The 14,467-nt window shown below is 46.4% G+C and overlaps 1 protein-coding gene across 5 annotated transcripts in view; it reads right to left on the reverse strand.

The window, feature by feature from the left end:
- SLC7A1 (solute carrier family 7 member 1) overlaps nucleotides 1-14,467 on the reverse strand; it is a 51,207-nt gene that overhangs the window by 12,614 nt on the left and 24,126 nt on the right. For 3 of the 5 annotated variants that reach the window (XM_071736671.1, XM_071736680.1, XM_071736661.1), the window contains exons 2-8: nucleotides 12,613-12,996; nucleotides 9,048-9,206; nucleotides 7,387-7,561; nucleotides 5,407-5,531; nucleotides 3,510-3,732; nucleotides 2,532-2,671; nucleotides 791-893 (exon numbers count right to left, since the gene is read on the reverse strand). In XM_071736671.1, the coding sequence (XP_071592772.1) occupies nucleotides 791-893; nucleotides 2,532-2,671; nucleotides 3,510-3,732; nucleotides 5,407-5,531; nucleotides 7,387-7,561; nucleotides 9,048-9,206; nucleotides 12,613-12,982 (1,295 nt within the window). In that variant the 5' untranslated portion in view covers nucleotides 12,983-12,996. Of the gene's footprint in view, nucleotides 1-790; nucleotides 894-2,531; nucleotides 2,672-3,509; nucleotides 3,733-5,406; nucleotides 5,532-7,386; nucleotides 7,562-9,047; nucleotides 9,207-9,310; nucleotides 9,426-12,612; nucleotides 12,997-13,120; nucleotides 13,372-14,467 lie in introns of those variants that run through there. The other 2 variants (XM_071736686.1, XM_071736696.1) reach the window with 2 other exon arrangements.

A 14,467-nucleotide genomic window follows, 5' to 3' on the forward strand; every position in this document is an offset into this window, starting at 1 on the left:
CAGCAGCCTGCAAAAATAAAGAAGTCATCTCCAGCTCTCAGAAGAAGAGGCTGGGAAATCAGAGGAAAAATAAAAAGGACAAGAAAAATAAACCAGGGTTTTAAAGGGTGGATAGCACAAACACAAGGTGACAGCATTCACGGGCAGTGCTGGCCCTTCACCTGCTGCAAGACAGTTCTTAGTTCAATGCATTTGCTATGAGCTTGTAAAAAGCCTTCATCAGACACTGAATAAGTCACTGAACACAAAAAAGTATTGTTTAGTAACACGATTTTCAAAGTACAGTTCTCATGGGTAGAGTGCTGTTGTCTATGAGGTGCCAAGCAATGAACATACCCTATTTCCAGCTAAGGTTAGGGAAGCCATGGAAGCTCAGCACTTCTAGAAGACACAGGCTAAGGCACTGAATCTGCAGACACATACTCAGCTTTTTTGCTGCTGCTAGACTTCATCTTGAATCCCCTTCCAAACATAAGATGACCTGAAACTGTATCCCTGGTAGGAACAAATGATGACAATGCAGGCATCCTTCTCTACCATTGGCACATCTCCCAGGGCATTCAAGGTTGACTGCAGCAGGAGTGGCATGGACCAAGGGTTAACCAAGTTCAGAGGACCCCCTTGCAGATCCAACTAGCACAATCCTCCATGAGCTTGAAGAAACAAATTCCTCACATGCCCATAGCTGGAGATGTTCATGGCTTTACTTGGTCTATGGAAACTACAAAGACATCAGATCACTGTGTGATTTGTCTGTGTGGTACAAGAGAGGCAGCTACTACATCCATACCTCAGAACCAACACGCAGGCTGCCACCAAGGAGTAAGCCAGGAGGGTCCCGATGGACATGAGATCCACAAGATCTTTCAAGTCGAAGAGAAAAGCCATAACAGCTGTAAAAGGAGAAGAGTGTGAGAGAAGGAAGAAAAATCAGTGGTGTGGCAGAATATGTACATCTCAGGAGCATAAATAACAATGCAACTCACATGTGACTGCTGCTCAGAACTCAGCAGGGGAGCTTGAGCTGTCCTGAGACGAGGAGAGGCACGACTTGGAGCATGAATACCTCAAACCTTGTAGGCTGTCCCAGCACAGCCTCACTAGCTGGAACCAGAGGAACATTTACGATAGTAAATGCCAGCCTGTTTGTCTCAACTACCAGCAGTGAGCAGGTGTCTAAGCCACATCCTCAATACTGGAGCCCTCCATCCCACCCACAGCACCTTTAAGACCACAATTATCTCCCAGAAGTAGCTTGAAGCAGCAGAGGATGGGCAGCACCTCACTCCTCTACCTCAGCTTAGCTGTGGTTAAACCAGGCTTGTGCACACCATGGGACCAAGCATCAAGGAGGCCATCTTGAGGTAGCATGTCTCTTCATGGGGGTTTCCAGAAAAAGGGATTGCCCTGCTTACACACCAGGCAACCTCTGGGTGTAAAGGACTTTGTATAAAGGTCTTCAGAAGGAGACCTAAGTAAGCAGAGGACAGATGCCACAGTCAGACATCCTACTGTTTATATGAGAGAGCACAGGGACCTTAGAGCTCAGCTTGGCCCAGCATGTCCTCAAAACACCACCTGGAGCCCAACAACCAACCCAACCCCCAAGCTCAGCTGTCAAGTGCTGTCCCTGCAGCTTCCTGTGTGCTGTGGTCCCAGGTGCTACAGAACACTCTGAGGAGGCCTGAAGGGACTGCAAAGCATGTCTTTTTTTTACTTTACCTGGCTCTTTTTTCCCCTCTCAGTCTGGACCCAATGCCATCAGAAGAGGAAGGTGTGAGAAAAGCAGCTGTGAGGACACTCTGCAAGTCCCAGCACCAGTAGCTGTGCCCTTTCCTAGGAGCTCAGAGCCCATGGCAGCAGTCTGGCAGCAACTCCCCACCAAAGGAGTTGCCATTCTCATACCAACAGCTCAACCTGCATTTGAAGCAGAAGGTAAAGAAGCAGCAGCAAGGCTCTCCTCTTTGCTAGGCATCAGGAGGAAGGGAGTGGCAGCAAAAAGGGGGTAAGCTGCTTGCCATCTGGGAGGTTTAATTCCCATATTCCTGGGGGCTGGCAGAGGGAAACAGACAACAGGATGGCTGCCAGCTATGACTTATTAACAAACCCTGGTGCCACAGGGCCATCTGCCTGTCTCTGGATGCTCCGGAGTCTTCTGCTGAGCTGCTGCCCACAGGTGGTGTGATGTCTTCAGGCCAACAGTCAGGAGGATGCTGGGGCACCACTGGCTGCTGCCTTGCAGGGGGTTAATTATTTTTAAAGCCAGCAGAGCACCCATGGAGCAGATGAAGGCAATTCTTGGCATGAGACAGGATGGCAGCAATGAGCTCTGAGGGACAGATACACAGCGAGCTCCTCATGCTCACCCAGCCTCTCTCCAGGGCATGTCCTAGAAACCCAGGCCACTCTCTGGGATATTGTGCTGTGCAATACATCCAATTAGTAAGTGAGACAGAGTCAGGTGGATTCATCTGCCCCTGTGACAAGCTTCTATCTCCTTTTCACACATTCATTCAAGCCTTTGATCTTACCTGCAATGGCCCCTGATGTCACTGTTGCAATTATTGGAGTTTTTCTCTTCTCATTGACTTTAGCCAAAAATTTAAAGAGAAGTCCATCTTCTGCCATAGCATAAATTATCCGAGGCATCGGAAACATGGAGCCAAGGAGACTAAGGACAAAGAAGGGGAAATAATCTACTTATATCACCTCCTGCTGAGCACAGGCATAAAAATGAAAGCAAGTTTATGGCACTACAAACATAGAACAGGTGGCTTTCATTCACTTCAGCTTCTCCTTCAAGGGCTCCCTCTGCACACCCATTGTTACCGATAGCTGGCAACTGAGGTGAAAGCTCTAAGATTTTGGATAACTAAACTTAGCCATGAGGCACGAAAACAGCCAGACTTTCAGGTAGCTAAAGAGCTGTAACTTCTGTGAGCCTCCATGAGATGCTCACCTAATTGGATATCTGTAAGGCGATCTGAAACAACAGGTCTCCAGAGAGCAGGAGAAGATGACATATTCTACCTCCATCCTGCCTAGCCTCCAATCCAGATGACTGTCCTGCAGGCAACCTGTAGACAGATGGCCCTGAATATGAAAAGCCCCATATGCTCCATAAGAAGCATCTTGCACTATCTGACTCAAGTCTGCTCTTCACCCAGCAGGCCAGGATGTCTTGTGGGAAAACCATGCTTGCATGGCAGAGCTGCCTCCATGACTTAGTCACTCAACCTAGATTTATATTGCAGAAATGCACCTGCTGGGCCTGCTGCTAAGATGGGAGTTTCATGATACTGGTCATGTGCATCTCTGAAATGTATCACAGGGGGAAGTCTTGGTTCTTTTGAGGTAAGTAAGCCTGAATTTCAGACTTAAGCCTGCTCTTGGCTTTCTTGACCCAGGGAAACACTGTGAAAGCAAAGCCCTGACATGCACCATTTTTTAAAGGAGTTGGAGATCCATGTTTGCCTCGAGAGATGCACAAAGGAAGAGCAGTGTCTCACCTTGTAGAAAGTGCACACAAGGATCCAACGGCCACTGCGTAATTGGCTCCATCCCAACCCACATACTTAAAGGCATTGGGTAAAGGGCTATTGGTATCCAGCTGGTAGTAAGGCATCATGAGTGTCAGGGCAGCTGACACTCCAAAATAAGCCACGAAGCAGATGAGGAGAGATGCCACAATGCCAATAGGAATGGCCTTCTGAGGGTTTTTTACCTCCTCACCTAGAAGAAAGAAATTGAAATATCAGCTAAACGATGAGCAGAAACTTTATTCCAACCCAGGGTATGCTGCCTGGGGCTTTCAAAGGCTTCATGGGCAGTGAGGTGCTGTTAGACCATGATGCTGCTGATGGCCTGCCCTATTCACTTGGGCATACTACAGCGTGTCTCCTCCAGTCCCTCCTTCTGAAAAACAATTGTGGGGGCCTTGCAAACTCAGGCACAGAAACAGTCTGGACTAAAAACAGTCCTTTCTCAAAAAAGACAATGTCTATCTCCAGTTACTCCTGGTATCATAAAACTACAGAATGTTAGGGGTTGGAAAGGACCTCAAGATATCATTGAGTCCAACCCTGCATGGATGATGCAACCCCCAAAAGAGTTCAGTGATCACAAATGATGGGACAAGACATCGTTGTGCAGTTGCAGGGCAAATCCATGGATGCCCATTTCACATAGTATCTCCACCAGACCTGCTACTTAACAAACACAGCACCATAGGTGCCCAGTTTCAACAAAAGGCAGGCTTTGCAGAGCACCTGGAAATCATATGGAACTTTGAAAACCACTCTTAAAAAAAGGATTCCCTCTAGTTTTTATGGAACATTTTTGACAACCAAGTTAGTACGAATGTGCAGGAAAAAAAGAGTTCTCAAACTTCAGGCACAGATAAATTAAGAAACAGCTTCCCTGTGGTACAGATCTACCCTTCTCTGAAAACAAGAGCTCCTGAGGTTTGGTATTTAAGGGTGATGAACTGACAACAGAGACCACTACATCTAAAAGTCAAAGGCAGATGAATGTGTTTCTCCTCCAAGGAGAAGCTCTAGGGCTGTCTGGTGTAATGGAGCTGGCACTTCTCAGATGCCTTGGAAGAAAACTTGGAAGAAAAGGCAGTACCTCTTTATCTGTGTTTGTGATGATCTCCTCCTCCCTCTGCTCCAGCTTTGAAGTAACTCAGTTCTTGCCAAATGTGAAACTAAGGATAATCCTTCTTTCTTCCCAGAACTGAGATTCTTCCTAGCCAGCAGAAATATAACAATTCTGATGGTTTCTCTCTCAGAAGGAGATCTGTGAACCTTTGGAGATAAAAACTCCCCCTGATTTTGAGGCAAAGCTTTAGGCTGCAGTTGACTCCCCAGAGGTTCCCTCTTTCTCTAGCTCTTCAAATACTTGAAGCTAGTGAATCTTCTTCATCTGAAAGCACTGAAAAACCCTACTCCAGGATAACCTGTTGATTAAAGCATCATCTGGAGTCAGGGGTTCAAACTTCACAATACATATAAGGCATCTGATCCTGGGCCTTCCCTGTTTGCATAACTGGTAAAGCTGGATGTGTTTCCTGTGGAGTCTGACATGGTGAGTGTCATCAGTAACCACCCACAAGATTGGGTCCTGAAGGCAAAGAAGAAGGGAGAAATCTTGTTTTGTGGACTACACAGTCCAGCTGTGTGCCACAGCAGCTTGGAGTCAACACTCAGGCAGGCACTTGGACATACACTTTGGACACTTAACTATTAGAACCAGCTGAGCCAACAGTGTATTCCCAGCTGAGGTTCAGAGGGATGGTGAATGAAGTGCCCTGAATTACTCATTCTCTGTGCTGTGCAACATTACTGAAAGCCAATCTACCAGCAAACGGGTTCATTACCAGAATTAAGACATCTTCCATCCTACCTGTAGTAGCAATACAGTCAAATCCCACGAAAGCATAAAAACATGTAGCTGCTCCTGAGAGGACTCCTTTCCATCCATAGGGCATAAACCCTCCAACACCATAAAGCTTTTCTTCCTGTGTTTGACTAAAAGGCATGGCACTGGGTTAGAAGTCATCCTGCATTGGTGGGACTTACAAAACTATTCATTATAGCTCATAAAAAAATACAAAGTTAGAGTCTAAAGTAAAACACTCTCCCTTTCACACACTAGGATACAAAAGCCAGGCAAAATGCTAAGCCCAACCCACTGCTGAGCTTTGGACTGGCCTAGGGAATGCATGGAATAAAAATGGTTCATGGTTTGCTCCCACCACCTGCTTTTTGGGGTGGATAAATACGTCTTGGCTAGGAAAGGGAGAAAATAGCATGAATATTAAAATTCCTTTCCTATATTACTGCAAGTGTAATGCAGTAATACATATTCATTTAAACATAAGCTTTTGAAAAAGCACATGTAATTCTGAAAGCTGAACACTGAGAAACATGTAAACCATCCACTTTTCACCTAAAATGGACTATGATAAAGTGTAGGTGAATGGACATGAGAGAACAATGGAGGGTGCCATGACTGTCTAAAATCCACCCAATTGTCCATTCTCAGCTTAAAAATTCCCTGTGCCAAGATCATAACCAAACAGTGCTTGCACCTCTGAGGGAGGAGAGGAGCCTTCATCTCTGATGCACCAAATGCTTTGCTGATCCTCACCCAAAGCTCATTAAAGTCAACAGACAGACACATATTGATCCCCATGCACTCTGGATCAGGACTCCAGATCAGTGGTGAGTCATGTATCACAAACTCTTCAGTTCAAGTGACTTAGGTTACTTTTTCAGGGAAAAGCCTATGTAAATATAAGTTAAGACAACTAAATTAAAGTAAATCCCAAATCTGCAAGTCTTATCAGGTGTAAGTATCTGAACACTCTCATAGAAGCTCTGTTGAGACTTAGATGAAAAATGGCCCATTATCTGCAGAAATAGCACAATGCAAATGTGGATTACTCTGGAAATAATGAAGTAAAGTAAACCCCAGATGGACTTCACAAAAATAGTAAGTGGTAAGGGTCAAAGAGCTACAGTTAAGCTTTGAAGCTACTTCACTAATTGCTCCTTGCATGGGAATAGCAGTAGGAAGGAGGGGGTACCTTCCCTAGAGAAGTCATTTTTTCACTGCAGGCTGAATTTTGCAGAAAGGCTTAATATAAGCAGCTTGTGCACAAGCCAAACTTGACCCATGCAACATCTATGACTCTCTCCATATTTTTGCCAAACTGTACTTCCTTGCAGGCCAACACAAGGGATTTAGATAGCAGGCCAGGACTGAATTGATGTATGTAGAGAGATGTAAAGGCTCTCTTTCTGTGTAGTACAGTCTCAAGCACAAATTAACAGCCTTGTATTGCTGGGAACTCTTGTAAGATCCTCAATTTTGATCTTGTATAAGAAGACAGAATACAGGTCAAATAGAAAAATGTCATTAGAAATGGATTTGAGATATACCTCCTTCAGTGCATTAAAATAATCTGCAATTTGTCCTTATTTTATTGAGGCGTTTGGGACAAGGTCTCCAAAAGGTACAGTGGAACCTTTTGCCCAAGTGTTTAAAGAAACTACAGAGCTATACAGAGTCATGGCTTTATACAGCCACTAGAGCCAGCCTGGTGTAGCCTTGAGCAGGAGGCTGTCTAAAAAATTCTTTTCTTTCAAATTTGTATGCTATGTTGGTCATGAGGCTGGAAATGGTTGGTTCTACAGCAGGGTCCATGTTGACACAGCCTAACACCTATCAGGTTCAGCCCATCAGCACAGCCTGATTTCAGCAAGCACACACCAAAACCAGGAGGGAGCCATGACATTTACTGGTTTTCTAAATCATTCCACAAACCTCCCTATTGAAAATGCATCAATTTCAAAGTTGAGAAGAAAAGATCCAACCTACTTGTCTCCATAAATGCTGTGGCTGGTGTTGTAAATGTCCTGTTCAGTCAGCTGCCAGTTTTTAATGGATCCTTTCACAAAGCCAGAGACCATGACGAAGCCAAGGACGAGGATGTTGATGCAAGTGAACACTTTGTTCACGAGGGCTGATTCCTTCACACCAAAAATCAAGAGCCCTGAGGAAACAGGGGCAAATAACACAGTCAGGCGTTTTGCCACCAGGAGCAGGCACTGGGGGCTTGCAGAGGTAGCCCAGCTCTGCCCATGCTGTGCTCTGCCTAACATATCACATTTCCCCACAAAGTCAAGTAGCTCAGGATTAACTCACCCAGAAGGTGGACAAGGACCCCAGCCCAAACATTACTGCTGTGGGATATCCTACACCTTCCTACCCAGCATGCCCAGTCAGCACATGCCCCTGGTAAAGTGCTTTGCTAAGACAGATAAGCTGCTTCCAGTGCTCTGCTCATCTCATGGCAGTAGATTGTACCACCTAGGCACAGCCTCACACTCCACCCAGAGACCTGGAGAAAGCATCCCAGGTGGTTTTTCACAAAGGATCATTGTCTCAGAGGTCTTCACAATATGCAGAAGTTATAAAGAGAATTCAACTTTCCTAAGAAGCAGAGGAAAACAGGAGCTTGGACAAATCCAGGAGCACAGCTACTTCTAGTGTCGATGACATGGAACGTGGCATCCTGGGAACCCTGCTCCTATTCCATAGAATCATAGGAAGTTAGGGGTTGGAAGGGACCTCAAAAGATCATTGAGTCCAACCCTCCTGCCAGAGCAGGGTCACCTACAGCAGGTCACACAGGAATGTGTCCAGGTGGGTTTTGAATGTCCCTAGGGAAGGAGATTCCACAGCCTCCCTGGGCAGCCTGTTCCAGTGCTCTGTCATCCTTACAGTGAAAAAAATTCTTCCTAACATTTACACAGGACCACCTATGTTCTATGCTACTAACCTGTAATGTTTATATTTGAGTAAAAGTAAAGTTAAAAGTTCAGAAGAATTTTAATTTTACAGGATTTTAATTTTACTTTTCAAAACTTTTCTGAATTCTGATTAAAGCCTTGGTATATTTTTAGAAAGCAAGAGGACCTCACTGTTTATCACACATTTATTATTCTGTAGTCTTGCACTCACTGCTGTAAAATGAAGCCCATATATACCTAAAATAAAACAAAACAAAACAAAACAAAAAAACAGTAGTACATGAGTTTGTACTCAGCTCCATATTTTTTTCTCACTTTCCTGGCTAAAGAAACTGAAAACTGGCAGATTATCAAAGGGGGAATAAGGTTGATAGGTCAACAGAATTAAATTCTTGTGTAATAGCATTTGTAGACAGAAGGCTTTAATTTCCATAACTGATTGAGAATGTCATCTTTTCTGTTCTTCCTTATATAAAATGTGATTGAAGATATTAAAAGTGGCTCAAAAAATATTGAGCATGCTCCCCTCTATTTAAAAACCTTATAAACTGGCTATGCCCTGTACTAACTCCACAGCAGAGATATAGGTCAATCCAACACTTGTAGCAAATAACAACCCTTTAATACATTGTCCAGAACAAATTAGGACTTTGTGCCTGTTCCAAAAGCAAACAATGAAATTACAGAAGAAGCAGGTCCAAGACACAAACCCCTCCAAGGTTTTACCTGTTAGGATGACAATTATCACCACAGCAAAGATGTCTGGGTATTTTGCTAGCACTCCAGGAGCCTCCATCGTCATGTATTTTTTACAAAATTCTTCAATGTGCTTGCCAATAATTTCATCAAACGTCGCACTCCAAGCTCTGGCCACACTTGAGGTTCCTGCCAGAGGACAAAAAGTATGCAAATTACCAGTTGTAGCTGGCACACATTTCAAACAGTGGGCACTTTGCACAGCTTTTGGCCATGAAAGGCCCCAGAGCAACCTTGTGTGTGGGTTCCCAGGGGCTGGGAGCAGCCTTTCCTCTGCAGATCCAACCCAGGGCCTGTATTCAGCTTTGATGGTAACACACAGGTGGTGGGCCTCAGCCTGGTGCTCAACTGACAAGATAAAAAAAATCCTTATAAGTGGTTAGGTTTCTTAGTAAATCTCAACTTTAAGATACAGCCTAGACAGACATTCTCCTGATGCTCCCAGCAACCTGAACTACCCCCAAACCTGGTTAATTTCTGCTACTAGAGAGGTCTGAGTCTCTTCTCATACCTGCAGAAATCCCTGGCAGCCCAGAGCCAGCTGATTGCAACCCAGGCAGAGGGACCTTACAGAAGCCAGCTGGGCTCTGGCAGCATGATGCTGGTCTGTAGAGAGAACCACAAGTCCTCAGGTGTCGCTGATAATGAACTGGGAGCTTAGGCCCAGCTGTGCCCAATAATTAGGGCCTGCCCCAGCCGGAATGGGCGGGGCTGAAGGGCAAAATAAAAGGCATGCTCCCAGAAGCAGAAGCAGTCAGAAGAGATGAAGACGCCTGAGGAGAGGGATGGGAAGAGATCTCTGGAGAAGAGCCGAGTCCCCAAGAGAAAGGCTCGCCGCAACACTGGTCCACACCACCTGTGCAACTCCATAAGCTCTGCAATCCACCAACACACAGGTCTGGCTCCAACCTCTGCTGCTAGAGGATCCGAGCTGAATCAAGACTCAGATATAATTTACAGGTTACCTGAGTACAATCAGCCTATTGCAGGACACTGGTGACATAGGTGACACACCAGCAAGTGGCACAACTCCTGCCCGCAGCAAGTGATCAGACTGTGCTGCAGTTCCCCAGAGCACCAAAACACACATAGCTTGTCAGGATGAGGACTGAACCTGGGTTCTCAGGATGACCAAGTCTGGGACATTTTCTGGGCCAGACAATTAATTTCATAGAACTGAAATAGCAACAATGAAGAGCTCCCACCAGACAGTGACAGCATTGTGTAAAAGAAGTAGGTTTGGATAACAGACAGCTTCTCCCTCTCCTGCATTAAAGTGGCTATGGTTATAAAGATGTCTTATCCTGTGCCCCAAATGCTTCTCACAATCTGGCACTGTTGCCCAAAAACCCACATAATCCCAGAAGGAAATTCACACCAGACCCAGGGTCTGGATACCTTCTCCCTTCTCTCTAGACTGCGACTGATCAGTTGCATGCACGTTTTCATTCACCACCCACCTCCAAGCCCTCTGCCAGTCTTCCCCCAAGCCACATCATTTCAATTAATTACAAGCTAGTGGCCATCCTCCCTGAGACCCCAGCATTTCTTTTGTCACCCCCACAATGCTTTTTGAACAGATATCTGAGAAACTCAATGCAAATACACCAAGCTGTCCATGCCTTGCACAGGCACAAGCTCCCATCACCCCACCTGGATTGGATGGCACTGCTTGGCAGTTTCTGCAGCATGACTGAGAAAAAAAATTGGCTTTCTGCCCCTCCCAACTCCCAGCTCTGAACTACAGCATGTATCTTTCTCCTCCACACCCTCAAAGCTGCTGGGAGTTTTTCTTGCTCACAAGAGGGGCAATAAGAACAGAGAGAAAAGCTGGGTAAGATAAAGAGACCTACTATATCTCACATTCCCCCTCAACTGTTTTTTCCTGCTTAGCCACCCTTCCTCCCAAATTATAAGAAAGGCAGTTGCAGACATAAATTTTCTGTCACAGGACTGAATGTAAAGTAACAAAGTTGTGTTTGGACACATTCATGAATAATATCTACTTACTTTTTACTGAATTTTCTGCCTTGTGATAATACATTGAGCAGCCAACTCTGAAATAAAAACTGAGGCAGTAGTTCAAAAGCTATTATGGGAGGACAAAAATAATATAAAAAAAATAAAAAAACCCAACATCTCAGCAATACCAGGCTCAGCCCAGATTCTGGGAATGTAAAGTTCAGTTAGTGAATCTTTCCACTTGCATTTGCAGAATGAGTGGTATAACATACACAGCTATGTCAGTCATTTTGGTAGTGCAGTATCAAGGTGGGAAGGAGGTACCTAACTAGATCAGGTGAATGAAGGAGACAATTTATTGTTAGCTTTCTGGAACACAAGATAAATAACCTAGAAGTCTGTTCAATTTTTTTCTGTGTAGCCTCAGCAGAGTCTATATTACAGTTCTGGAGGAAATTACGTGCTTACTTTTTAAAAAACCCTATTTTTATCCCTTCCTTGCAGCAGTGAACCTGAGTCATAAAATGACAGGACTTAGATTTTCTAAGGAGAGGTGTTTAATTGACTCTGGCCTTTTATCTTCTCACCTCTTAAATATATAAAAAAAAAAAAAAAAAAAGAAAAGAAACAAGGAGCATAAGGAGAAAAACGTTGCAGAGAGCACACAGGGCAGAGTCAGTATGATCTCAGCTGTGACATCACTGTATCATTCTTGATATGATCTTACCATCCCCAGCATCATGGGAACTAATCTCCAAGGTAACACTTAGACATCCTGTAAAATTACTTTTAAAAACCCCTCCCCCTTTAATAGTTTAGCATAACATCAGCTTTCATTTTAACCAACAAGTCTTCACTCTCAACCAGCAAGTTGCTTGCAGCCTTAATTACAGGCATGATGACAAGCAGCATGCCCAGGATGTGCTTGTCACAGACAGGACTCCATAATCAGGAAAGTATGGCTTAGTTTTAGTGTATCAGCTGAGTTGTACACTGCATGCTCTGAGCTTGATCCAAGGCCTCTCCTAGTGGGAGTCAAGGGCTTAGAAAGGATTTGGCTTGGATGTTTTGGAGACTGTGAACCTGCAGGTCACCCTAAGCTTAATCCTGCAGCTATTCACAAGATGAAATTCTGATCTCCAGACACTTTAAGCAGGTCTTAAAGGGACCAAGCATTAATCCCTGGTCAGCTGGGATACAGATGCTGCTTTATAAAAGCATCCTTCTGTCAGCAGCTTCCTTCTAAGCCTAGGGAAAATGCTTTTCATTCCTGACAAGTATGCAGCAGCCAGGGGATGCCAAAGGGATGATGTGAATCTTCAGAGAAGGTCACAGCAGCAATAAGCCAAGTTTGGGAAAAACCCTCAGCCCACTGCACATCACTCACCTCACCGAGTTACAAAAGCCACCCCCAACACATCCCACAAGCAAGCCCCAAAAACCGTGGGGAGTGCACAAGTGCAGAGTCTACTTTGTAACAGCAACGCAGGTGGCCCAAACAAAGCCGATCCTACAAACCAGGCTGCTATCCTGGACTAAAGCCAGGGTCTCGCAGATCACCCACCACACTTACCAATAACATAGGAGAGGATTAAATTCCACCCTGTGATGAAGGCCCACAGCTCACCCACGGTCACATAGCTGTAGAGATAAGCTGATCCTGTCTTAGGAACTCGAGCACCGAATTCTCCATAGCAGAGTCCAGCCAGGACTGAAGCCAAGGCAGCGATCAGGAAGGAGATAACGATGGCGGGCCCCGCGTTTTCCCGTGCCACGGCTCCAGCCAGGACATAGACACCTGCACCCAGCGTGCTGCCTACACCCAGAGCCACCAAGTCAAAAGTGTTGAGGCATCGGGAGAGCCGGCTGTCTTCTCGAGTGCAGTCCACATTTTTCCGCCGAAGAAGCTGGTTTCCAAAATCCACGATTTTCTGACACTCCATCTTTGTGTCTGGGCCTGCAAGAAAGATGCTGCCATCATTACCTGAGCCAGGGCACTCCCCAGAAAAGCATCACGGCACAGTTATACCCCTACAGTCCCGCTACATCTCAACAAATACATCTTCTAACTTACTGCCAACCTTTTTACACAGCAAAATATCTTCTTAGGCATTTTACGTGGGCTCAGTGCAGTGAGATCTGGGCGTTGCCCGAGCAAGCGCGGGAGATTTAAAAGCGGCGTGAAGGGCCCAACCCTCGGTGGCTGAGCCGAGCGGATCCGCAGCGGCGCAGCAGATCTCGGCTAACGGGAGGAGGGGTGTTCCCTTTTTTTTGCTTTCTCTCTCCTGCAGGTTTTCCTCTGGCAGGGAATAGGGGGGAGGGAGGGGGGAGGGTGAAACTGCGGGGAAGCCGCAGGCGAGATCTGGGCGTTGCCAGAGCAACGGGCGCGACCACCGCCCATAACGGGCGGGCCCCGGTAGCGCGGGCGGGAGGGGCCCGGAGGGGGCGGCAGTGGAGGTACCGCTGGGGTCAGAGGATCCCGGAGGGGACCGGGGGTGAATGGAAACGGGCTCCTGCGCGGGGTGGCAGGCGAACCCCTTCCCGCCCCCCCCCGCACCTTCCCAGGTGCAATAGATCCGGGAGCTGTCAGTGCCTCTAAAGGCCTATCCAGGGAGCAGCCTCACGCATTAGGACCCCGGCTATAAAATATAAAAGGAGGGCAATTGGCACAGGGGATTCCTTTCTGAGGGGAACAGCCAGCCCGGTGTGCCAGCCCGCGCCATCCCACAGGGAAGTCTGCTGCCCTCCTGGGGTCCATGTCAGAGATGTAAGTAGGAAGCTCCCGGCTCTGGTGCAGCCCTCTGCTTCCTGCCCATTTCTGGTCCCGCAGAGGGGCAGTGAGGAGATGATGGAGAGCAGTCCTAGGGCAATAAAAAGGGACTTCAGGGACCTGGGCAGTGTGGTAGAGTGATCAGGAGCACAGGGCGTGTTTTGCTCACTTCCCTCAGGGGCAGGGAATGCTGAAAGGAACAGCAAAGCACACCTGATCAACAGCTGGCTTAGGGGCTGGTGCCATAGACTGAATTTTGGGTTCTTTGATCATGGGAATGGTTACATGGCACTGGACCTGCTGGTGAGACAGAGTGGAACTATCCACAAGAAAAAGGATATTTAACTAGGAGTTGGCAGGGCTCCCCAAGAGGGCTTTAAATGAGGTTTGAAGGGGAAATGGGATAAAACCAGGCCCAGCAGAGACGAGCCTAGGGGTGGCATGGCAATGCTGGGGTTGAAACCGATAGCCCAGCTCAAGCACGTCTGCACCAATGCATGCAGCACGGGCACCAAACAGGAGGACCTAGAAGCCACTGTGTGGCAGGACAGCTATGATGTTGCCATCACAAAAACATGGGATGACTCTCATAACTGGAAAGCTGCAATGGATGGCTATAACCTCTTCAGAAAGGGGAAGAGAGGCGCTGGGGTGGCTC

The sequence above is a fragment of the Heliangelus exortis genome, chromosome 1 (assembly GCF_036169615.1).
Source record: "Heliangelus exortis chromosome 1, bHelExo1.hap1, whole genome shotgun sequence".
In the NCBI taxonomy this organism is placed as follows: Eukaryota; Metazoa; Chordata; class Aves; order Apodiformes; family Trochilidae; genus Heliangelus; species Heliangelus exortis.